This window comes from Mytilus galloprovincialis, chromosome 3 (genome assembly GCF_965363235.1).
Source record: "Mytilus galloprovincialis chromosome 3, xbMytGall1.hap1.1, whole genome shotgun sequence".
Lineage (NCBI taxonomy): Eukaryota > Metazoa > Mollusca > Bivalvia > Mytilida > Mytilidae > Mytilus > Mytilus galloprovincialis.
In genome coordinates, this window is record NC_134840.1 from 70,565,971 (window position 1) to 70,590,929 (window position 24,959).

At 32.0% G+C, this 24,959-nt stretch overlaps 1 protein-coding gene across 3 annotated transcripts; it reads right to left on the reverse strand.

The window, feature by feature from the left end:
• LOC143068811 (putative methylmalonate-semialdehyde/malonate-semialdehyde dehydrogenase [acylating], mitochondrial) lies at positions 1-20,793 on the reverse strand. 3 transcript variants are annotated; one of them, XM_076243116.1, is made up of 15 exons: positions 20,648-20,793; positions 18,641-18,685; positions 17,414-17,488; positions 16,328-16,489; positions 14,455-14,533; positions 12,131-12,285; positions 10,519-10,666; positions 7,623-7,687; positions 7,185-7,241; positions 6,848-6,907; positions 5,776-5,905; positions 4,729-4,910; positions 2,384-2,563; positions 1,082-1,180; positions 1-458 (listed from the first exon to the last, which is right to left on the reverse strand). In XM_076243116.1, exons 1-15 carry the CDS (start codon positions 20,687-20,689, stop codon positions 351-353), a joined length of 1,587 nt encoding a protein of 528 aa, XP_076099231.1. In that variant the 5' UTR covers positions 20,690-20,793; the 3' UTR covers positions 1-350. The 3 variants fall into 3 exon arrangements, with proteins under 3 accessions (XP_076099231.1, XP_076099233.1, XP_076099234.1); XM_076243118.1 differs by lacking the exons at positions 16,328-16,489; positions 17,414-17,488; positions 18,641-18,685; positions 20,648-20,793 and adding an exon at positions 16,267-16,324; XM_076243119.1 differs by lacking the exons at positions 16,328-16,489; positions 17,414-17,488; positions 18,641-18,685; positions 20,648-20,793 and adding an exon at positions 16,084-16,135.
• Between the last annotated feature and the right edge of the window lie 4,166 nt (positions 20,794-24,959).

Below are 24,959 nucleotides of genomic sequence, written 5' to 3' on the forward strand. Positions count from 1 at the left end.
TCATTCTTTATAAGTGGTTTATTTACAAATGTGAATGTGTATAAATATTTCGTTCATCATTTAATAAAATAAATGATATAAAAGTATCATATAAATTCCATAACAATTCTGTATAATCTAATTAATATACAAAATGCAAATGCTTATCACTTGTATAAATCTCAATAAAATACATATAAAAATGTATATATTAATAGCACTTCAAAAACAAGAAATTTTGTTCAAGTGAGCAAGTCTGAAAATACTACCATCAACTTAAATTTTCTAATTCAGCAATGCCACATCTATGTATATCTGATTATAACAGTTTACCGAATTCCCAAATTAAATATTATGCAATGTTAGTTTGTTTATTTCATGATTGGCATGGCATATGGACTAGCTTTAGACGATAAATCTGCATCATCTGATCTCCACATCTGTGTGACTGTTTTTAACTGTGTGTAAAAGTTTACTCCCTGTAAAAGATATGGTATATGTTTTACCATAAATTTATTATACAAACAAAAGACATTGTAAGTGAACATGCTATAAGCAGTAACATGAAAATTATTTGGATAAAAATTAGCCAGTTTTTTTTTTTCAATATAAAAATTTTGTTCTGATTATTTACATTTCAATTATATGCATACAACATTTTCCTATTTTATGATTTTCTGCATTTCAAAGTATTCTTGTTCTAAGAAGAAATTTGTAAACTCTTTTGTTCTGTTTGATCTGATTAAGAAAAAAATATTTAAATTTCTGTTCTGTTCACTCATCGTCGAAATATACACATGCAGGGACACAACATTCTAGATTTGGGCAAAATAGCTTTTTTCAGAGAAAGGAAATAACTATTGAAGCTTGCTAAAGATTTTTTTTTTTCAAATTCAAAAACAAGTGTAAATTTCAAATTTTAAAACATTTTGTGGTTTGATTCAAAAGTGTAGGTAAATGGTCCTCCTACCCATAAATATTATGCAAAGATCATCACACAATACTGTATTTGTTACTATCAATATTCATGATGGTAACTGATTCTAAACCAGTAAGAGTCATTAATAGTTATTGCTATAAATGAGATATGTATACTACTTACAGCTTTTCCATAGAAGTTCTGGTCACCCTTAAATGATCCTCTAGAACCAGTGAAGGAGAACATAGGTAAAGGCACTGGGATAGGTACATTCACTCCAACCTAATTATAAAAAGATATTAAAATAAATGCAAGGACAGAGCATAAAATTACCAAGTTGAATTATTTATAGGAAACCTTATGTCTTTCTTAGTCTTCTTAACTGTTGAGAAATATATTAGGGCTATTCCAGAAAAAAATGTATGGGGGTTGGAAGGCACATTATATTAATAATACATGGGTGATGGGTATCAGAGCAACTTTTCACACTATAATGCACTATAATTCTCAATTACAATTGTCTGGGTGGCAGGTGCTGACAAAAACTGCCCTCCAACCCCCATACATTTTTTTCTGGAATAGCCCTTATCAATTTTGGACAGCATACCAGTTTATTGTAATATGCTAGATAATTAGTATTGTTACAGTAAAATATACACAACATATATAACAAAGCAAATAGTTATGAATCATTTATGATAAATGATCTTAATTGCAAATATTTGTTTCTAAGTTCTTCAATATCTTCACTAAATAGAGCATCACAGCAGAGGTGTTCATTTTTTGTTTATTTGTATTCCTGAAACAAATGATATAGGTTTTCAATGGCTTGAGCACACAATCTTCAATCTAAATCACATAAACTTTTTGAAATTATTTAAATTATTCAACACAGGAACATATTACATCTCTCAGTGTACTGAAAATAAAACAAAACAAGTGTTAATATTTCTCTTCTTGAAACAACCCAAGAATGTTTTAATAGCAATGAAAAATACAAAACTTCTTCACTCTGAATGATGTTAAAAGGTCATCAATTGACCAAAAAAATGTTATATAATATACTTAGTCTTTCTTTCACATATTTGATCAAGAATGTACTCGACAATATAGAATATTTATGCTTTAACTGTTCTTTTTTACTTTACCTCACTGCTTTAACCATAGTTTGATCAAAATGATATTGAAACAAGAATGTATCCATAATAAACAGATGCCCCACTCACACTATCATTTTCAATGTTGAATGGACCTTGAAATCGAGGTCAAAACTCTAATTAGGCATTAAAATCAGAAAGATCATACCATTGGGAACATGAGTACAAAGTTTCTTCAAGTTGACTTCAACTTTATCAAAAACTACCTTGACCAAAAACTTTAACCTGAAGTGGGACAGAAAACGAACGGATGCACTGACCTAAAACCATAATGCCCCTCTACTATTGTAGGTTGGGCATAAAAAATATCATCCAATCAAATACATACCTGTCCAACATCAGTATCCATTGTAAACTTTCTGGCTGTGGCGCCATTGTTAGTAAAGATTGCTGTTCCATTTCCATAGGGATTAGCATTAATCATATTAATGGCATCATCTAAAGTTTCAACCTCCATACTGACCAACACGGGACCAAATATTTCCTCTGTGTAACATTTCATTTCAGGCTGTGAAAATTCAATCATTACACATTTTTTAAAGAATTCGAATATCGATAATTTTGTGCTAATTATAACAATAGTGTTTATATTTGTTATTTTTTTTATCATTAGGCCTAAAAAAAAAAGATATGTGTTTCTGGTAACATCATTTTGAAAAATAGGGTCGGTAGGTCGGAATTCTTTTTTTTTTTTTTTTTTTTTTTTTTTGACATCGTAAATGAAATCCGGAAAATTATCATGTTTTTTCCAAGTCCGGATCCGTAATTAGTTTCAAAAACCGGAAGTGTGCCATTTGCAATGTTTTTGAAGCACCTGCTGTGCAAATTTCTTGGATTTTAACCTATTTGGAATACCTTTTGACATTAATAAAATGTTTTACTGGCTTTCTATGCAAGAGGAAGCAAGAGAGAAAAAATATTATGTCATCTATCAGAAGCCTGTGTCAAAAACAGGGTCGGTTGATAAATTTTTTTTTTTTTTTTTTGGAAGATCCAATAAAAAAGTGTTAGGGTCGGGGCTAAAAAAACAGGGTCGGTCGGGTTACTGGAAACACGGATCTTTTTTTTCTCGGCCCTAAGAGAACTTTTGTTTCATTTTGCAAAGAATGAGCAAAGTTGACAAATTGAAAAGTCACAAGTTAGTGTCGGAATTCCAATGGGAACAAACTGTGCCCCTCTACTTGCCGACTTGTTTCTTTATTATTATGAGGCTGACTTCATGCAGGAACTTCTTAGGAAGAAAGATAAGAAGTTAGCAATTTCCTTTAACTATACTTTCCGCTATATAGATGATGTTCTTTCACTAAATAATTCAAAATTTGGTGACTATGTGGAACGCATCTATCCCATCGAGCTAGAGATAAAGGATACCACAGATACAGTTAAGTCGCCTCATATCTTGACTTACATCTAGAAATTGACAATGAGGGTCGGTTGAAAACAAAACTTTACGACAAAAGAGATGATTTCAGCTTTCAAATTGTGAACTTTCCATTTCTAAGTAGCAACATTCCAGCAGCACCTGCGTACGGGGAATATATCTCCCAATTGATACGATATTCCTGTGCTTGCATTTCCTATCATGATTTTCTTGATAGAGGGTTGCTGCTCACAAGGAAGCTATTAAACCAAGAGTTCCAAATTGTGAAGTTGAAATCATCCCTTCGTAAATTTTACGGATGCCATCACAAGTTGGTTGACCGTTATTGAATAACCGTTCCACAAATGATATCAGATATGTTCCTTATGTCATAACTACAATCCCCTTCCCTTTCACGAATGTGACCTACGGAATTAGACTATTTACCGGATTTGTTATCACATAAGCAACACGACGGGTGCCACATGTGGAGCAGTATCTGCTTACCCTTCCGGAGCACCTGAGATCACCCCTAGTTTTTTGGGGGGTTCGTGTTGTTTATTCTTTAGTTTTCTATGTTGTGTCATGTGTGCTGTTTTTTTGTTTGTCTTTTTCATTTTTAGCCATGGTGTTGTCAGTTTGTTTTAGATTTATGAGTTTGACTGTCCCTTTGGTACCTTTCGTCCCTCTTTTAGTCATAATTTCAGAAATACAGAACACAGAAATGGTTTTCAACTTGTATTCCTTTGAGAAGCTAATAATTGAAAGATCTTCTAGTAAAAAGGATGCAATGCATTCTAAATATATTACAAAATCTGATAGATTTATCCATGAAAAAGAATATTTGAACATATATTTCGTGCAAGTGCTCAACAACATTGAAACCACCACCTTCCCCAAATATGGATTTATTACAAATTATCAATACGACTTCAACTTAGCATGGAAAAGAATCTTGAATGTTAAGCAATTATCACTTAAGAAGTTAAAAGAATAGAGAGCCTTCAAATTCTAAACGATTTATATTTTCGATGAAAAATGTACTGTATATAATTTATTATCATATTTTATTGGTCAGTACATGTATCTATGTTATGCACATTGTTAACCAACTTATTATTGCAGATTCATTTTTACATTTTTAACCTTTGTCTGGCAATTGCAAATCAATATTTTCTTATTTTCTGTGTATTCATTATACAGTAAAGACAATCCAAGTTTAATTTTGACTATTTTCATTCACATCTTCCCTACTTGCTAATATGGAAAATTGAGTTAGTCTACAGAGTACCATTGTCTAGATGGTGTTTTACCTTGACATAGTGCAAAACGGTAGGTCCAACAAAGTTTCCTTGTTCATAACCTTTGACTGTAATATCTCTACCATCTAACAACAGTTGTGCTCCTTCATCAACACCACTCTGGACCAATTCACAAACTCTATTCTTAGATTCAGGTGAAATGAGTGGTCCTATATCAGCATCTGGTTCATTTCCTATATTTAGAAGAAAAAAAATTGAATGCTATATAAATTTATAAAATCATAATGCAAATCTTTCTATATTGATGGGGCCTTGGTGGTCGAGTGGTCTAAGTAGTTACCACTGTAATCACTAGCCAGTCAACACTGAAGTTGTGAGTTCGAATCCTACTCGTGTGGGTGCACTCGACTCCAATCTTAATTGACTAGGATTGTCAGTTTTCCTATCAAAGGTCGGTGGTTTTCTCCAGGCACTCTGACTTCCTCCACCAATAAAAATTGGCCGTCACAAAATAGCCCAAATGCAGTGCTTAAAAGTGGTGTTAAAACACCAAAAATCTAATCAAAATCAAAATTGATGGACCATGTAAGATAAGAAGCTACATAAACTAGTCAAACTAAGAAAATAAAACCAAGGAGTTACCGAATAAAATCTTAAATTTTTCAATGGATGATTGCTCTGTCATTATCATAGCTTAACCTACAACTTGTTAAAGTTATCGGTCAAGGCATGTTAAACACGCCTACTTTTTGAGGAAAGTCTTACAAATCAATTACAGTCAAATTACATGAGATTTATTCTTCATGGAACCTAAAATTACACTTATTTCTAAACAATTGTCAAAAGTAAGTAGTAGTTATCACCAGACATGAGAAAAATGGTAATACAAACATGAGAAAAATGGTAATACAAACGTGAGAAAAATGGTAATACAAACATGAGAAAAATGGTAATACAAGCATGAGAAAAATGGTAATACAAACATGAGAAAAATGGTAATACAAACATAAGAAAAATGGTAATACAAGCATGAGAAAAATGGTAATACAAGCATGAGAAAAATGGTAATACAAGCATGAGAAAAATGGTAATACAAACCTGCATTAACTTTGAGTTTTTTGGCCTTCTCTATAAGTTCTGGTATCCATTCCTTTGCCTCTCCAACAAAGATTGCTGTAGACAAAGCCATACATCTTTGTCCTGCTGCTCCAAAGGCTGCACCTATCAACTAAAAACCAATATGTTAAAAGTTAAAAGTTACAGTGCATATATGTTGAAGGTTGAAAAATGTTTTCCTGTGCTATAGATGCAGTGGCCGATCCAGAAATTTTATAAGAGGGGCCCACTAACTGCCTCAGAGAAGGCCAGCTCTTATAAAATTTATGGATCCGCCACTGCATCTATAGCACAGGAAAACATTTTTAAACCTTCCACATGTATACACTGTTATTGTCAAGCTTCAGTGATTCCCTATAATTAACCTTTTTTTTTTCCTCGAAAGGGAGGCCCCACCTAAATCAGTTTCTGAGATGTATGCTCTTATATTTTTATTATAATGGTGTATTCATTTTAAAAATAATTTTTGTTATTTGTGTGCTTCTTTTTTTCTTTCTTTTTGGCCAGTTTTCATACTGAAACTTATATTCAGTTCACTTAATTTGTTTACCACATTTATATGTACTTACCTGCCAAGGTATCTAACATATATTATGACAAGCCTCATGTTAATCTAGTTTATATTGAATCTGTATAATTTTAAGATTCAATTTTTCTTGTTTTTTTTGTCAGTATTAGTTCAATATCTTTGTATATTTTGTTCGCAATTTGTTGAAATTTCTCTGCAACTGTGTCCTTTAATGTACATCTAGAATGAAATTCTGCTCAAACTGTTGCTAGGAGCCATCTTAAACTTGCAGGGAGGAGAGTTGTTGCCCTATTTTGAAGGCCTCAGTGACTTTTGGAACATGAACAGGAATAAAATCTTTCTTTATTTTAATGTGCACATATTGATTTTGTGTCAAGAATTCATTCACTATATATATATATAAATCCTATGTATTTGTTGATCCTCACAACATATTTAGAAATTCTTTCACTTTTGAAAGAAAGATTGGAATAAATCTTAATTGCAAATTCAACACATCTTATATTTGACACAATAAAAACTAACCTGATTTAGTGTGTTTTCTTTGTTTGCATCTGGCATAATAACTCCATGATTTTTGGCTCCCTGTAATAAAAAAAAACAATCTTTTAAAGTTTCATTTAAATTGTTTAGGCAGTAGCTATATAAAACATTTAAATGACATCAGTCCATTCAAGTTTACATATTTGAATAGCTATCTGTCAAGTAGAGTGAAAGAAAGCTAGTAAAATGTAATGGAGATTGATTTAGATCAGATACATAATGTTATTTTAAGTTGAAAAATTTCAATGCATTCAGCCACATCTCTAAAGACAAAATGTATCAAATATTTTTACAACTTATCATGCTAATGTTAACCTACCATATTTGACTGGACTCTCTTTCCATTCTTTGATCCTCTCTCATATATGTAACTTCCCTAAAATGAAAACGATTCTCTATTACTTTGTCATTTTCAGTTTAGAACTCACTAAAATTGATATGTATTGTGAATAATCAATAAAGTCTCTGATTTTACTTGACAAAGGTAAGATTGCCTTTTAAAGGTCTTGTTCTATAATACAATTTAAACTGTGAAAATGTTGGATTATTGAAATAATTTAAAAGCCATTGACAATATGTTAGATCTAAGTTGAACATTGACCAAATTTTTTTTTTTTTTTTTTTTTTTTTTTTCTCTCTCAGAAAACTATCAAGTTTAATTTTCGATTATATAAATAGCATCCATCTAAGATGTTCAATTCAATAAGTAATTTCTCAGTTTCGTAAAAATAGTAGAATTTACATGCAGATAACTTACAGCTTGGTCAGATCCAACAAATGAAATAGCTTTTATTGCTGGATGATCACAGATGAAATTCACAGCTGTAAAATACAGAAAAAAATATTTGTTAAAAGTGACGTTCTTACCATTGTATAACATGGAAGGAACTTAAAAAAATATATCATAACCTAGAAAGAAACAGATAAAGCTTGGTGAAGTATATAAAAACATACCTGCCAACTTTCACGATTTAGGCGTATACTACACGATTTTGACCCTTTGTCACGATTGCACCGTCGTGAAAAAACCTCTAAAACACAATTTTGTGAAAATCTACACGAAAAATTTCATTGTTCTCGATTTTGAACTGTGTCCAAGGGATGAAAATCATGTTCAGCCAATCAAATTCAGTGTTTCTCTTGATCAATTTAATGAGCCAATCAAAAATGTTTTCTCTCAAGATTATTCTAACATGCTAGATTTTGAACCTGTGTTGTATTCATCTGTGTGTTAGTCAGAATTGTAAAATCGTGAACATGGCACACTTAATGAGGTTCTTACACAGATTAAGAATAAAAAAATGGCTGATTGACAAAATTGAATGATGCAGTACTACCATAAAGATAATAAATAGTAGTTTATTCACTAATTTATTGAAATTACACTTGCTGTAACATATGTTATTTATGTATTCAATTACATTACCAAATGATTTAAAGAACAATGTACTATTCTTTATTTTTCACAAGGACCCACCAAACAGGTTTAGAACAACCCCCCACATGAGGGGTACCCCTTAAATGAGGGACTGTCCCTAAGACCAGGGGTAATTTTACTATTGTAAAAAATAAATTAGAAAAATTTAGATTTTTGAACTTAAAAATGGGAAAATTCATTTTATTTGGAAAAACTTTTCTAAATGAGGGGTCCAATTATTTTGAAAAATAAAGAAGATTTAAGTCTAAGAGCATTTCAAAACTACAGTCGAAACTCGTTGTGTCGAACTCGGTTGTGTCGAAAACTCTGATGAGTCGAAGTAATTTCTTGGTCCCGGTAAAATTCCAGTTTGAACAATGCATAATTACCTCTGATGAGTCGAACTCGGTTGATTCGAATACTTGGTTAAGTCAAGTAAATTTTATAGTCCCGTCGAAGTAAAATTAATGGAAATTGACCCTGATGTCTCGAACTTCGAAAGTAAGAATTTTCGAAAGATGCAGACCTAATGATAAAATTTAAAATGGATGTATTTCTTATGTCAACTAATCATTTTCAAAATAGATTAAAGCTGAGTAAACAAACTTGTTTGTATAACAGTTAAAATGACATGTTTATGGTGACCGCTAATTAACACCTTAGATGATCGTTCAAGGGGAATGTTAGTGTGTTGAACATTTTTCACCCGAGATAAAAACGAAACGAATTTAAATGGCCCAACCCGAGATTAAATGAATTGTTAGATTTAAAACTCATTAATTACAATAGATAAAAGGATTAGGACAATTATAATAAATTCATGATAATTTAATGTAAAGCAGACGACCTCTTCAGAGACTGTTCAGAACTTATTTCGTGCTGCGAGTGATTTCATAATTTATAGTGACTGACCTTTGTAAATACATTTTTGTATTTGTGTAGACTATTGATTTTATTTGTGCATGATTTGTATCTGTACTTGTGTTTTTAATTATTATGAAGGACCAAAAGTGGAGATTGAATACACAATTATAAAGTCTCAAATCGAAAAAAAAGGCACACTGTTCATTGTATTTAGTTTACACACATCTCATACCCTATTTCATGCATTCATTGATGTACAGTAGTTGTCGTTTGTTTATGTAATATATACGTGTTTCTCGTTTCTCGTTTTGTTTATATAGATTAGACCGTTGGTGTTCCCGTTTGAATGGTTTTACACTAGTAATTTTGGGGCCCTTTATAGCTTGTTGTTCGGTGTGAGCCAAGGCTCCGTGTTGAAGGCCGTACTTTAACCTATAATGGTTTACTTTTTAAATTGTTATTTGTATGGAGAGTTGTCTCATTGGCACTCACACCACATCTTCCTATATCTATTCAAAATTTATGACGACACACTCGACCTCGGATGAGTCGAATACTTTGGTCCGTTCCCTTCGACTTCGACACAACGAGGTTGGACTGTATTGTACATGTGTTGACCATATATACCAGATAGATGATAAGATGTATACGTAACATTTGTGGTTCTTTTGGAAAATTTCTTCAGATAGTATGAATATGTGCTCATTTGTTAAAAAGTGGGTTTTAATGGTCTTACATTTAGGGGTTACCCCTAGGTGTTGTTCCCAACTTGATAAAGGTCCTTCTTTAAGCATAATTTTAAATTGGAAAAGCCAACAATCATTTAATATAAATAAATCCTGGTCTTATAGCTACATGCTCATCTTTTCTACTGATATAATAACTAGAATCATGCAAATAAACTTAAGAAAAAGGCTTGTAAGCTCATCATACAAATATGACACTTTTTCTACACCACAAAACTGCACACGCAAAATACATCGCAAAGAATTTAACCTTTGAAATTGTTGTCGCGCACTAAAACCCCCATGGGCACTTTCAAAAGTTGGTAGGTATGTAAAAAGCATTTACTTTAAGTTGTTTAAAAGAATGTGACAGAAATGTTCCTGGAACCAACTAATGCATAGACAGACTAACAAATATATGTAAACCAAACTTTCCCTTCCTTTGGGACAGGAGAATAATAATGGGCTATGTCTTGTTCCACATGATACAACAGCATCAAGTTTGCAAGAATTTTTTTTTTTTTAACAACTCCTTGGACTTGAGTATTTTTGTTATTTTACTTTTTTTCTACAACAAATATCAGTCATTGCCAACCATAGCCTTATCACATGTATCTTTACATTAACACAATGAGTTCTGTTCTTACAATCGTGTCTTCCATGAATGACATTGAGGGTTCCATCAGGAAGACCAGCCTCCTTTGCCATTTCCACTAACATCATACAGGCTCCAGGATCTCTCTCTGATGGTTTCATTATCATGGTGTTACCACAAACAAGTGCCGTAGGAAACATCTGAAAAAAATATTTAAAAAATGAAGTTATGTTATGTTATTTCTCATCCTCTTCTAACTGTTAAAAAACAATGCTGTTACATGAGTTTGGAGTCAACATAAAATACTTTGGCTTTATGTTATTCCCTACTATTTAATAAACAAAATCAAAATGTTTATCATTTTGTAAAATACAATATTACCCGGTATACAATTAAGATTATTATACCTTACATATATTTTAAACAATTCTATCGGGTAAAAGGTTATCACGTGACATGGAATAATTTAGTTGTTTTTCATTCAATTGCAAGGAAGGACGAATAACCCTAAAAATTTCCACCAGCGGTGAATAACCCTATTCTTCACTGGCGAATAACCTTTCAAGATTGTTGATTTGTACTTGAGTTATCTCCCATGAAAATGACTTCACAGACCTAAATAAACAGTGTTCATGTTACACTGGAAGACAACTGAGAGTCGAGGAAATAAGGCATTGGACATGAATAGAGTGCCAGCAGCTGATGATAGCTCTTATAGAGTAACGGTCCTTTTCAGGGCCATCAATATTTTACAAAAAGATTCTACCTTTGTTGTTGTACATTTTAGAAATTATAGAACACAAATGTATTTTTAAACGTCAGCTTATTTTTGACTTTGTTATGTAAAGTTTAAAAAATATAGAAAGTGCTCGAAAGGCCTTTCCACTGTTAGTTTGGTATAATTAAACAATTATGGCCCCTTAGAATCGATGAATATCCAAAATAGTCGACCCTTAAAAGTTATTTCACTTCGGGCTTCCCCCTCATTGAAATAACCTTCTCATGTTGAAAATTTTGGATATTCACCTTTTCAACGGGCCATAATTGTATAATAAGAACAAAGTGAAATTGTTATCATCAAAACCCATAAAACAAGAATGTGTCCCAAGTACACAGATGCCCCATCCGCACTATAATTTTCTATGTTCAGTGGACTGTTAAATTGGTTAAAATCTCTAATTTGGCATTACAATTAGAAAGATCATTTTATAGGGAACATGTGTACTAAGTTTCAAGTTGATCGGACGGATGCACAGACCAGAAAACATAATGCCCAAAAATTAGGGTAAAAAAGAGACACCGGCTTTGACTGTTAAAAAAGAATATGTCTGTTCATTGCTTTACTTCGTAGCAACTTCAGATCTCTTTTTGGTAAATTTTAATGGAAGACTCCTACAGTAGTATAAAATAAACTTAGTTTCCCCAATAACTTGCAAGAATGAGCCCTGAATTTTTGATTGTGACAGTATTTAGATATCAGCTTTTTAAAATCTGACCAGATATCCATCCCTATAAATCTAATTTTATTAATCTAAAAACTCTTTTTTTTAATTTTGTGACTCGCACTATTTAAAATTGAATAGCAGCTCACATCAAATGCTCAAAGGTATACAAATCATGATGAATGATATTGCAAATCAAATTTGCAGTGATAAATATCTTACCCATAAAGGAATCATAGCAGGAAAGTTGAATGGAGTAATGCCAGCAGTGACACCTAGTGGTACTCTAAAACTCATTGTATCCATGTCTTTTGCAATACCAGGCATTGTTTCTCCCAGCTGTAATGAGGTAATACTGCAGCAATGTTCAACAACCTCTGAAATTACATAAATTTCAAGTGTAATTTTAAACAATTTAAACATTTGCCTGTTATTGTTTATAATTAGTAGAAATAAAACTGCAGTAACAAGTGAAACTGTGATCTACTGCTCACTAATGATACCAGTGCTCTAGCTAGAATTCAAAAGGGGCAGGGTGCCAGTGAAGGGCAGGGCACTTTTTTATGATAGGAGAAGGCACTGCTCATTTCTTTTGTCTACGTCCCTGCGTGTATCACGAGTTCACATATTTTTTTACTGTATATATTGTCAATAAAGATGCATAAGTTGTTGTTATGATTATTTATTCTATAAAATTTGCATAAGAAAAGTCATTCATACTACATGTTCATATAACATGGCAATACACATTCATACTATTAACCAAAAGAGGCAAAATAAACTTACTATTCTCCCCCACCCCATCTCCTTCCAAAAAAATGAACATAAACTAAACATCTCATAGTTTACCATACATGTACATGACTGACAGAGTAGTTGTATTTCAAAATTTTCATCTAGAGCTTGGCCCTCAAAACTTTTTTTATTGTTTGTGTTTAGGAATATATTATTTAGTGTAGCTTCATCATGTTGATTTGTGATGAGAGTTTAACTACACACTTTCATTTTTGTAAGTTGATAGCTTGACACCATTCAAACAATTTATTTATACATATTTCTTACTTGAGAATGTATAAAACATGGATTGCCAAAAGTATGATTATCAAAAATAAATTGCAATATATTTTTTTTGTAGGTTCAAAGACAGTTAGTATCCTTAAGGAAACGTTCTTATATAATTTTGTATTCAATTGGTTATTTTTTCCTATTTTTAGTGCTAGATAATATTTTAGGAGCACAATTTTGTAATAAGCTTTTTCAGGGGAAGTAACTCCAAAATTAATTTCCAACAGGTTTACGTCTGCTTGTCGCTCACAAGTTGAGATGGACAATGTTTCTGTGAAGGCAAAGTTGATTACTTCAATTCAATTCTAAATTCATGAAAGTCTTCATTCATACACTCTTCCATTGTGACTATATTTATGACAAAAAGGTACATTGTCTTAATTAAATTACCTAGTAATTAACACCTTTGAAGTCTTATCCACAATAATTGATTGTAATGACATGATTAACCTTGTTACCTGGGGGCAATCACCAGGTGTCATATATGTAATTTAACTTCTGATAAGAAATCGATGAAACAAAAGGCAATTTTACCAAAACTGCACAAGGGTTTTTCAGAAAACGGTGTTAGGGCAGAAGGGCGTGGCGCCCTTCTATTTTGGGCTAACGAGACCACTGGATACATACCTTGCCCACTAAAAGTATAAGGTAAACAGGAAGTTGTTGAGTGATGAATCTGAAAACTCATCATACAGTATATTTGACTTATATAAACTCTGAAACCAAACTTTTAGAAATCCATGTTTTGTAGTTCCTCAGAAAAATGTGGCAAAAATTTTAAACTTGGCTATGATGTGGAAAATGATACAAGTGTTCGGTAAACAGGAAGTTGTTGAGTGATGAATCAACTCATCACACAGTTTAGCTGACTTTTATAATCGCTGAAACCAAATTTCAGAAATTCTTGTTAAAAAAATTGTCCAATGTCTAAATGGGGCGATCTTTTTATAAATGTCGGGGCATTCAACAAACAACCATTGCCTAAAGTATAGGTAAAGTGCAGTGAAAGTCAAGATATTTAATTATGGTAAGCTCCTAAGTCCTTACTAAGGTTTTTAAGATAGAATTTTGGCTAGTTACTTGATATATATAAAAGGAGATGCCAAAACAAAACTAGAAAAGTTTCGGTAATCTTTCTTAACACTGTTGATTTGATTTGAATTTTGTGTTTTTAACACCTCTTTTAATCATTACTTCTTGGGCTATTTCGTAGCGGTCAGTTTTTATTGATGGAAGAAGTTTGAGTGCCAGGAGAAAACCACGACTGATAGGAAAACTGACAATCCTAGTCAATTAAGATTGGGGTCGAGTGCACCTGCACGAGCAGGGTTTGAACTCACAACCCTCACAACCTCAGTGTTGAATGGCTAGTGATTACAGTAGTAACTACTTAGACCACTCGGTCACCTAGGTTCTCATAAAACTGTTGATACTTTAAAAGAGATAGATAGTGCTTTAAAGTATGCCCATGTTTTACTTACGTAAACCTCTGGTAACATCACCTTCAGCATCAACAATTGTCTTTCCTTGTTCTAGTGTTATATTCTTGGCAATATCTTTCTGAAAATACACAAATGTAGAATTTCAAATTAAAAATTCTTTTCTTTGAACAATAAGTGACATTAATCAATCACTCACTCAATTATATCCTCCAGTTTTTTTTCTCATTTAAAAAAAACCATGAATAGATTATAAAATCTTCCTAATAACAAATTGATATCTCAACCAGATTGAAATAAATAACAGCTCTGTTATATCATTTTAATCATTGGGTTCTTATTTTCATTGATCAGGTTGTTATAGTGGAACCAAGATGTCAGTCAAATACAATTTCCTATAGCCTTTTAGGCCACGATTTTTTAATTTGTTGGTTTACAGATCCGCCGACCCGATTTTACCGATTTCCAGAATAAAAATAAAATCACTTTTTCATGCTTTTTTATTTCCGCCGACCCTAACAAGTGCATTATCCCTGAAAAATAATTAAAATATTCTGTTTTTTATGAAATGAAATGCATTTATCACTAACAAAATTGATAACACTTTATGTAGGGAAAAAATAAAACTTCCAGTTTACGTTTCTAAAAATAATCAATTATAACTGACCTTGAAATGTCGTTTGCGCAAATAATTTTGCGAAACGAAACCTGTGTTTAAAACCAATTACACAATAAGTTCGTTTCCCGTATTTGTCATCAGTCCGTAAGATGCATCATCTGATAGAAATAGTGGACAGGTGGAAGACGTCAAGTTAAAGTACTGAATATTAAATAATCATTTGGAATTTTCTTGTTTCATAGATAATAAAAAAATATCGTCCATTTGGATAAAAAATGGGAATGCATGACAACAGATTAACCGGATATTCTCGTTTTTCCAGTTGACGAGTCTATTGCGTTTTTTGACACGTGTGTTGAAACTTATTTTCGTACGATGTTTTTACATTTTTTTTCTTTATCAGTTTTCGTGCTTCACCAAGTTTTCTGGAATTGATTAAGAGCTACGCGAATCTATTTTTAATGTTTGTGAAATGACGATTTAATTTTGTCTTTGTCCGTCCGTCATCGAACATATTTTTCTGTCTTGAAAAATATTTTTTTTCTTTTTTTTTCCCGACCGACCGACCCGACTTTTTCATGGCTAAAATCCGTAAACCAACAAATTAAAAAACCCTGGCCTTATGCAGATTTATTCAAAACCATGAAATCAAATATACACAAAAATACTATCTTTCTCCATTTAAGAAAATTGGTCCCCACAAAAATAAATGAATCCACAGTATATGGTCTGTGAAGAGTGTGATTAACCTGTTGAACAGGCCAATATTTGTTCTTGATAATTTTACATATTATTTATTCTCTACTTTGCATCAAAATTAATTTCTATTTCAACATTTAATGTAGTTTCAAACGATTATAAAAACAATCAAATCAGTAATGTAAGTATGATTTCTATTTTCTGCTGCTTAATAAAAATTTACTTACCAGATTTGCTATGATAATATTCTGTATTAAATTAAACATAAAGTTGTTGCCAGATGATCACTTACCAGATTTGTTTTGATAATATTCTATAAGTTAAACATGACTTGTTGCAGGGTGAGCACTTACCAGATTTGTTTTGATAAGATTCTGTAAGTTAAACATAACTTGTTGCCGGGTGAGCACTTACCAGATTTGTTTTGATAAGATTCTGTAAGTTAAACATAACTTGTTGCAGGGTGAGCACTTACCAGATTTGTTTTGATAAGATTCTGTAAATTAAACATAACTTGTTGCCGGGTGATCACTTACTAGATTTGTTTTAATAAGATTCTGTAAATTAAACATAACTTGTTACCGGGTGAGCACTTACCAGATTTGTTTTAATAAGATTCTGTAAGTTAAACATAACTTGCTGCCGGGTGAGCACTGTGGTTTTTGACCATGTTTCATAGGCTTTCTTGCATGATTCTGCAGCTGTTTCCATTTCATCTCTCGTAGCTTCTGGTACCCTTGTCACAACTTCATTGGTGGCCTATAAGAAAATATTGGCAGTTAACACACATGTAAAAGACCAATTAAAAGTAAATAAGAATTATTTCACAAAAATTTGGCCGGGATAATGGAACTTTTATGGAGAAATTTGAATACTTTATATAATTATTCTATGATTAAACTTCAAAATTTTCTATACATTTATCAAATATTGACAATTTCCATCCAAAGGACCTCTTCAGTAGCAGATTTATACCATCCAGAATTGAAACCCATCGATACTGTATTAGAATTTGGAATTACAATGTACAAAATATTATCTTATTTCTGATTCACAAAATACAGGATTATGCAAACTTGGATAGTTTTTTAACAACACATTTTGCAATTACGTATATATACCTATACATGTATTTCAGAGTTCAAAATGATAGTAACACAGAGAGTTAAAAAAATTATATATTTGTATGTGTATCAGCATTATTTTCTAAAGGAATTACACCACTAATCAATAGCCCCCTTGCTTTCTATGTTAGATTCTGCAACTTCAAGCATTCATAGCTATTTGGTATTAAGTTTAGATAAAGTGAAAGTCATTTTCATGTCAAAACTATACCTTATCCTGACTTGTGCTGAAAATATTCAACATACCTTTTATTGCATATTTGAGTGCACTGTTGAGCAGAAGATGGGTTGTACAAAAAAACAGGTACTTCTGGTTTGAGAAACAGGGAAAATATGCACTCTTTATCTTAATTATTTTTTTATTTATTATTATTCACAAAAAACTTTTAACAAGAGTTCTACAGTGATTACAAGTCCTTAAGGCTTCATTTGATACCAAAATTACCCAAATATTTTATTTATTGAAAAAGTTAAATGGAAAATGGCTGACACTTATTGTGAACCTTTTATCATGTTTACCCTCCATCAATTTACACATGTAACAATATGTAATACTTACAGGATTATGTACATCAATCCATTTATCTGTCTTAGATTCAACAAATTTTCCATCAATAAACAGCTTTGTTGTCGCCTGTAGTAAAATAAACTTTCATTAGTGTAATTCATTCCGGCAAAATAAAAACAATTGATTATAAATCATCAGAAATAATGCTGAAATGTCACATGGTGTATAATCTTAGATTTTTGTATTCGTCTTTTCAATGCTATGAAAGAGGGGCAGAGTATCAATAAAAACTCCCACCATTTTGGCTATTAGTTTCTTGATTATGACAGTTAGTATAGTGGTTTTTGTATGATTTGTAGCAGAAGTCTGAACTCTTTATAAATCTGAGGAGCCTGTAATTTAGTAGTTGTCGTTTGTTCATGTGTTACATATTTGTTTTTTTTTGTACATAAATTAGGCTGTTAGTTTACTTGTTTGACTTGTTTTACATTTGTCATTTCTGGGCCTTTTATAGCTGACTATGCAGTATAGGCTTTGCTCATTGTTGAAGGCCATATGGTGACCTATAGTTGTTAATTTTGTCATTTGGTCTCTTGTGGAGAGATGTCTCATTGGCAATCATAACAAATCTTCTTTTTTAATTTTATAGTCAACTTATTGACATTTCTACTTGAATAAAATTGAGAATGGAAATGGGGAATGTGTCAAAGAGACAACAACCCGCCCAAATAAAAAACAACAGCAGAGGGTAACCAACAGGTCTTCAATGTAGCGAGAAATTCCCGCACCCGGAGGCGTCCTTCAGCTGGCCCCTAAACAAATATATACTAGTCCAGTGATAATGAACGCCATACTAATTTCCAAATTGTACACAAGAAACTAAAATTAAAATAATACAAGACTAACAAAGGCCAGAGGCTCCTGACTTGGGACAGGCGCAAAAATGCGGCGGGGTTAAACATGTTTGTGAGATCTCAACCCTCCCCCTATACCTCTAACCAATGTAGTAAAGTAAACACATAACAATACTGAATAAACTGCTCTAAATATACAACCCAATTTTTTTTCAGTTCATTGTGCATATTAACACAAAGATGAGAAAATTTTGTGACTATTCTGTATATTTCAGATGTATAGATTTAGTTGCAACCCTGTCTCCACTCTGGTAGATGAGGCTGATGCCTTAGGAAAGAATTGTAACAATAGTAAGTTCAATCTTTCCAACAAATATAAGTTCAAACATGATCAGTTCTTGTGCAATATATAATTCATACTTACAGGGGATACAGAACCATACAACCGAGAAGGACTGCTCAATCCAACCTGTGGATAAAACATCATAGTTACTTTATACATTTATATATCTACCAAAACAAACTGATATACATTTTGTACATTGTACCTTTTGCAGCATGGCAGACAGAATTTGTGCACTTTGTCCTCCAACATGCTGACAATCAGAAATAATTCCTACTCAAACTATGTCAATGAAATACTATCAATCAGTAATTTAGTTTTTTTATTACATAAAATTGTGCAATAAGAAACATAGAATTGTATTATCTTAAGAATAGTACATGTATGATTGAATACATCCAGCTTTTAAGAATGGCTGTGTTATCAAAAGATCATGAATGTCATATATAGTATGAAACCATTCCATATTTGAAACTACAGCTACATATTGTATATTAGCCTCTTCAAACCAACACAATATTATTGTAAAAAGCAATGAAAACATATATTACAAAATGTCTTCCCATGCAAATGTACATTTACATGTATATTTGTGTTTTCAAAATTACAACTTCCAAAAGACAGCTGCAGAACTAGTCCGAGATTACTCTGGTGTCCAAAGTCTGTTTTTCCAGACAAGCTGGGGCCGTGGGACGTCAGAGCTCGTCCCATATCAAAAAGTGGATATTTGCCCGTCCAAAATAGATGCGCTGCTTCGTTGCTTCTGGTGCCAATGGACAGCCTTGGAATTATATAAATCGGGTATCAATTTGTTCATTTTTATATCTCTTCATTAATGTAAGTTTCACCTACCTGCCACCCTTTATTTTCTCATATTTAGACAGTTTTCACAGTGACCCATCGATTCAGACATTTTTACTTTTATTTTCAAATGGACGTCAAGTTACAAGACCTTGAGACTAAAATATGCAAATATCTATACTTTTTTCACCTCCTTATAGGAGATCAATAACTAACATTTAAAAGCCTCCTTATATTAACAGGAGATCGGTATTAAGCATTTAGTGCCAACCATGATAACATTCGGAAGCTCTCAGATATTTACATTGCTTAAATGTAAATGAGCGAGGTGTTAGATTATATATTCATAATGACCTAGGGTCATATGCATACATCATTTCCCATAGTCCATTGTGCCTTACTTTTTTCTAGTGATCACAAGACAATCTTTCAAAATGAAAGTCAAAATGCCAGAATCGGTGGGCCACTGTGAAAACTGTCTAAATATGAGACAATAAAGTGTGGCAGGTAGGTGAAACTTACATAAATGAAGAGATAAATGAAAAATTAACAAATTAATACCCAATTTATATAATTCCAAGGCCGTCCGTTGGCACCAGAAGCGACGAAGTAGCGCATCTATTTTGGACAGGCATATATATTAACTTTTTGATATGGGACGAGCTCTGAACTCCCATGGCCCCAGCTTGTCTGGCAAAACCGTCGTTTGACGTCAGAGTAATCTCAGACTACTGCAGAACCAACAAAGTGTTAATTATTAAGAGTTGGATTACTTTATTAAAGGTTTAAACTCTGTTGGACTATGCATGGTGACATTACAAATCTAGTCCCCTATAAAGGCTATATACAGTATTTCCAATAAAATCAGATTGAAATGGTTAAAATTAAGTACAATCATTGAGTCTGCTATTGATGTGTTGTCTGTAGCCCTGAGCGAAATCTTCATCTGATCCCCTTCAGCAACCCTGGCAGGTACATTTTGTACAGTGTTCCATTTCTATTATATAATATAATCAACAAAAAATATCTCAAGGACAAGGGTATATTTTGTTTCCAGAGTTTATCTAGGATTTATTTTCTTCAGTAGACATTTTTAGTACAAAATGTTGAACAGAATTTTCTTACTTTTATCATTATGTCATGCCAAATTAATGGGACCACATAGGTCAAAAGGATACTAAATAAAGCTTTTTACATAAGAACAACACTGTTTTAACAATTGTGTGTTGTTGCAACTAATTTCTTTGTGAAGTACATTGTACGAGCATAACAGGTTTATTTTCTTACTTGCTTGCCAAGTCGTATCGCACGTAAAACTGACGATGACATCCTTCTACTACGTAGATCAGCTGCAGGAAAATAAGTAAGTCAGCTCAGCTGCACTGGTAAAAATAAATCAATTTGATTGGCTGTCAAGGACACTGCCTCTAAATCCGAACTCGGAACAGCAATGAAAATTTCCGTAAATGTAACAGGTGCTCGCTCCGGTTTGATGGATATCGTTCAACATTAACATATATTTAAAAAAATTCACCATTTCCCTGCAATATTGTATATTTTTATTAAATGATGACAGTGCCTATTTGGATTTATTTACAGTTTTGCTATTTTGCTGGTCTTAATCAAGATAAATTAAGATTAAAACAGAAGTATGGAAATTAAGAATAGAAATACACATGACACAGAGACATAAACTTCAATAAGAAATCCGTCTATACAAATATGTGATTGTCTTCTTGTAACATTTATACAAAACGTGCACATTAAAATTGATATTCTTTGCTTTAATAAGAAGTCTCTAAAAACATGATCAAACATGTCTGTAAAAAATTAAAAAATAAATATTAAAATTGGTATTAGTACTTTTTTCTTTAATCATTTAATAGGAAGTCAGCTAAAAAAGCATAAATATTAGAATTGACACTAGTACTTTTTTCTTTAATAGGAGTCTAAAAAAAACATAAATATTAAAATTGAGACTTGTACTTTTTTCTTTAATAGGACTCTAAAAAAAGTATAAATATTAAAATCGATACTAGTACTTTTTTTCTTGAAGAGGAATTCTAAAAAAATATTTAAAAAAAAAAATTATATAGTACACATAAACAAAACATACGAATCCATATAAAAAATCGACATTCGGATTTAAACTTTAAAAAAAAAATATCCTATAGGTTTTGAAACCAAAAGTAACACAAAAAAACCTCAAACTGCTTTACAAGCGTTACAAAACCTGAGTGTCTTGCTCTTTGGCGAATTTCTTTAAGTCTGGAACTAGAAAGGTGCTAGCTGCCACTGCAGACATGAACTGAACATAACACTTGTTTCTTTTGCGTCTGCATCACTTTTGAAACATTAAACTATAAAGGGTCCCGAAAAATACTAGAGTAAAACAATTCAAAATGGAAAATCAACGGTCTAATTTATATAAAAAACCACGAAACGAGAAAAACTTATGAAAAACATCAACAAACGACAAATATTGAACATCAGGTTCCTGACTTAGGACAGGTCACGACAAACAAATGCGGCGAGTTAAAACGGTTAATTAGGTACCAACCATCATCTTTACCCGAAACAATAGTGTAACATTACAACATAGAAATACACACTATAAAATATCAATTGAAATGGTGAACTCAATCAAAAGACATATTAACACAAGTGAACATACACTGAACGAATAAATTTGATCTATGACACAATGTAAATACAAAATCAATAAAATAAGGGTTGAATAAATAAAGGCAACAGTAGTATACAGCTGTGAAATGTTAATTAATTACAGAAGGTAAACCATAAACTTTAAGCCAAATAGAAAATTGTGCACAGGTAAAAGAAAATAGTTTTGTTGTAAGTTGAAGAACAGAAAACATTTTTTGGAGAAGACGTTACTAAGTTGTAAAACTTGTGTCTGATCCTTTTGTCATTTTGAACAATAAAATATGTTTAAACTAAACTAGAAATATTTTCACAAAATAAATAAGTTTGTTGTTCATAGTACGAGAAACAGAAGTGAAAAAAACCTTATCAAAGCTGGTATATATTAAAAATAGAGAAACACAAGATAACAAACACATTACAATTGTATCAACATGTCAAATGAATATAAAAGTACGAATTGAGTGTACTAACAGTTACTAAAAGCTACTTACAAAAATCAATTAATACTAGAAACAAAATCATGCACCATAGACTAAAATCAACTAAAACACATCCCAGGTATTTAGTATGTTAATCTCATGGACAGTCAAAAAAGACATGACTTGTGCAATATAAAAAATAAAAGTATCGACAGGTTTTTGATAGTTAGGAGTAAACCTCTATATAGAAAAATTAGGGAAGGAAACTTTGTCTCTTTTTTCGTAAATTTTAGTATGAGTACAACTAGTCTACTGCTGTTTATGTTAGAATTAGTTAAAGTAAGTTCATTGGGTTAATTTTGGTAGTAAATTTAGAGAACTCTGGATTATTTAACGAAAAAAATATCATCAAGATAACGGTTGGTATTGTTGAATGTATCATCCAAATGTAACAATGACGGGTCTTTACTGAGTTTGGTCATACACTGAGATTCATAGCAATACAGGAATAAATCTGCTATTAAAGGGGTGCAGTTGTTGCCTATAAAAATACTCCTACCTGTCGATACACTTTATCACAGAAACGTACATATACGTTGTCCAGTAGAAAATTTATAGCTTCAATCATATCTTCACAGTTCCAGGAAGTGTATATCATACTTTTCTCTTCCGTTACAGAAAAAGCTTTAAATGAGTTAAAGCAAATAAATTTGCAATGAGACTTTTCAAGATACCATTTATATTTTCTTGATAAGTTTGTGTGGAAGTGTAGTGAAGAGAGTAGAAAAATCATAAATGTCAACAGAATTAAAAGCACCACCAAAACCATGTGTTTTATCTAAAACTGCAAAAGAATTTTTAACACTCCACAAATAATCAATACTATTATGATAAGCTTTATTACAAAATTAAATAACAAGTTCTTTAAGGAATGTGGTTAGCAGTGGTATATTAGTAGTAGAACACTTACTAGATGCAGAGATGAAACATAATTTAAATAGTACTTTGTGCAGTTTATCATTATGTTACCAGTACATAGTAGGGACTTTCAAATGTTTGGAATGGGCTTTAAGCTGGGTAGTGTCAGTGATATGCTTGTTTCTCTCTGTGGACCATACGGATCTGAATGTAGAGAATTGATCATTTTGTTTTGGAGAACTTCCGTGTAGTATATGGCGTTACACAACCACTACATTATTGGCTGCTTTGTTTGCCGGTACAAACACAAACCGCTTTGCGAGTACTTGGAGTTTATTTTTTATTCTAGAAATGGATAGATAATGGACCCTTTTATTAATTTTAGAATTGTTTTCAAAATGAGATAAACGAATATAAACAGTATTCATTATATTATTCAAATAACTGTCTCTAAACACTGCAAACAAAATCTTTAAAGCAAAGCTTTACAACATTAATCCCACGAATTTAACATTATAACGATCCATGCAAATAAGGTAAACGTAATAGGATATAAATAATTAAGACTAGAACACACCCGTGCATGATCGCGGGTCCGTGACTGAATTATGCGCAAGCCTTATTTTAGTATTAGTATTGTCATCTGATAAAGTCATGCCGAATATAAGATACACGTACAGTTTTCTCTGCTTTCAAATCTTTCTGTTTGAACCCTTCGAACTGGAACTTATCAATTATTGATAATATTAATTATTTGGAAAACAAAAGGTCCTGGAATGGAATATTTTTTAATCAACAGCATTGTCCTATATTAGTTATAAATAAAGTTGAATTCTTTGATTCGCTGTTTTACGTCATGCCCGCTAACAAATTGAAAACTGTACCTATACGCCTTATTTTAGTCCAGATTTTTAGTATTCGTATTGTTATCTTAGAAAGTCTAACTGATTAAAATACTACAATAGGTAACAATTTGACAATTAAGTAGTGTCAACCCTGTGATTATGACCCGTGAAAATACTATTGGTATCGGTATCGGACTCGACCCGGAACTTCTTAATTATTGGCAATATTAATTACGTGGAAAACAAAAGGGCCTGGAGTGGTGTAATTTTTAATCTACACCTTTGTACTATATTAGTTATATATAAAGTTGAATTCTTTGATTCGTCGTTTTTACGTGATGACGACTGACAAATTGGACCCCGTAATTTTAGTATTATAGATTCGTATTGTTATCTTAGAAAGTTTAACTGATTACAATACTACAATAGGTAACAATTTGACAATTAAGTAGTGTCAACCCTGTGATTATGACCCGTGTGATACTATATAGCATATTAATCCTGAATACACCGTTTGGTGGTGCGCCTGTCAGATGCGGAACGTACAGATAAGGTAATCGGTAAGAGGTGAATATACTATTGGTATCGGTATCGGACTCGACCTGGAACTTCTTAATTATTGGCAATATGAATTACGTGGAAAACAAAAGGGCCTGGAGTGGTGTAATTTTTAATCTACACCTTTGTACTATATTAGTTATATATAAAGTTGAATTCTTCGATTCGTCGTTTTTACGTGATGACGGCTGACAA